Here is a 1,597-nt window from a genome sequence, read left to right as displayed (position 1 = left end):
TGAACAACCTCAAGGCTTCATCAATAAAGGCAATGAAGGCAAAGTACTAAGACTAAAAAAAGCCTTATACGGCTTGAAGCAAGCTCCTCGAGCATGGTATAGCAAGATTGATCAATACTTCATCGATCAAGGATTCAGGAGGAGCAAAAGTGAGCCAACACTATATATTAAAGCACAAGGTCAGTATCACCTCATTGTCTCCTTATATGTCGATGATCTTATCTATACAGGAAACAATTTGGAGATGATGAAAGAATTTAAAGAAGACATGATGAAGACATTTGAGATGACCGACATTGGGATGATGAACTATTTCCTCGGTATAGAGGTGAAACAACAAGAAGACGGCATATTTATCTCTCAAAAGAAATATATTGAAGCCCTATTGAAGAAGTTCAAGATGTATGATTGTAAACCTGTCGCTACTCCATTGGTGGTAAATGAGAAACTACAAAAAGATGATGGAGCACAAGAAACAGATGCATCACGCTACAGAAGTTTGATTGGAAGTCTCTTATATCTCACAGCCACAAGACCAGACATTATGTATGCCACAAGTCTTCTATCAAGATTCATGCAAAAGCCAAGTCAGATTCATTATGGAGTAGGGAAAAGAATTTTAAGATATCTACAAGGCACAAAGAAGTTTGGAATATGGTACAAAACCATGACTAACTCAAGGATCATTGGCTACACCGATAGTGATTGGGCAGGATCAATAGATGACATGAAGAGCACCACAGACTATGCTTTCTCGCTTGGATCGGGAATATTCTCTTGGGCATCAAAGAAGCAAGCAATTGTTGAACAATCAACAGCTGAAGCAGAATATGTGGCTGCTGCTGAAGCAACAAGTTAATCTATATGGCTTCGAAAGATATTCAAAGATATGGGAGAGAAACAAAGTGGACCTACTAAAATCAACTGTGATAATAAATCAGCTATCGCAATGACGAAGAACCCAATACATCACAGTAGAACAAAACACATAGCAATTAAATACCACTTCATCAGAGAAGCGAAAACAAATATGAAGATACGACTTGAGTACTGCCCGACAGAAGATCAAATTGCAGATATCTTCACAAAGGCCTTACCAAGACCAAGATTTGAACTACTACGCGCTATGCTTGGAGTTACCGAATTTGCATCAAGGAGGAGTATTAAAGTATAATGCAAATTCTAGAAGAATCTCTAAAAAATATAAGATAGAGTTATTGAAATGTAAAGAAACTTCTAGAGTATTGGAGAAAAGCCTAGGATAGAAAGAAAAATCAAGAACATTCAACTATGTAGAAAAATTTAGAAGTATTTGCATTAGTTCTAGCTAGGAGTTTCTAGAATAATCTATGGGACTATAAATACCCATGTATCCTACCATTTTGTAACATCAAGAACAACTAACACAACATCCAATACAACTACTCTCAACTACAAATAGACTTCTCCAACTACTACTTTCACACTTTACTATCTACACATTTTCTCTATCCCTTTAACTATCCCTTTCACAACCTTTGAATTACTATCAGAATGGATAACAAATTTCAAACTTAAGAAGACCAACACAGATATGCTGGTTGAAATTGAAATTTTT

General features: G+C 36.1%; 1 protein-coding gene across 1 annotated transcript; it reads left to right on the top strand.

Moving 5' to 3' along the window:
* The first annotated feature begins 268 nt into the window (after nucleotides 1-268).
* Nucleotides 269-859, top strand: LOC114170305 (uncharacterized mitochondrial protein AtMg00810-like). Its single transcript, XM_028055786.1, has one exon. The coding sequence runs from the start codon at nucleotides 269-271 to the stop codon at nucleotides 857-859; it is 591 nt and encodes a 196-aa protein (XP_027911587.1).
* The last annotated feature ends 738 nt before the right edge of the window (nucleotides 860-1,597 follow it).

The sequence above is a fragment of the Vigna unguiculata genome, chromosome 11 (genome assembly GCF_004118075.2).
Source record: "Vigna unguiculata cultivar IT97K-499-35 chromosome 11, ASM411807v1, whole genome shotgun sequence".
NCBI classification, from domain to species: domain Eukaryota; kingdom Viridiplantae; phylum Streptophyta; class Magnoliopsida; order Fabales; family Fabaceae; genus Vigna; species Vigna unguiculata.
The sequence above is the reverse complement of the archived record's forward strand: the minus strand, read 5'-3'. Positions and strand labels throughout refer to the sequence as shown.

Excerpts from the sequence above, each read along its gene's own strand:
- LOC114170305 (XM_028055786.1), top strand. The coding sequence starts at position 269 with ATGATGAAGACATTTGAGATGACCGACATTGGGATGATGAACTATTTC.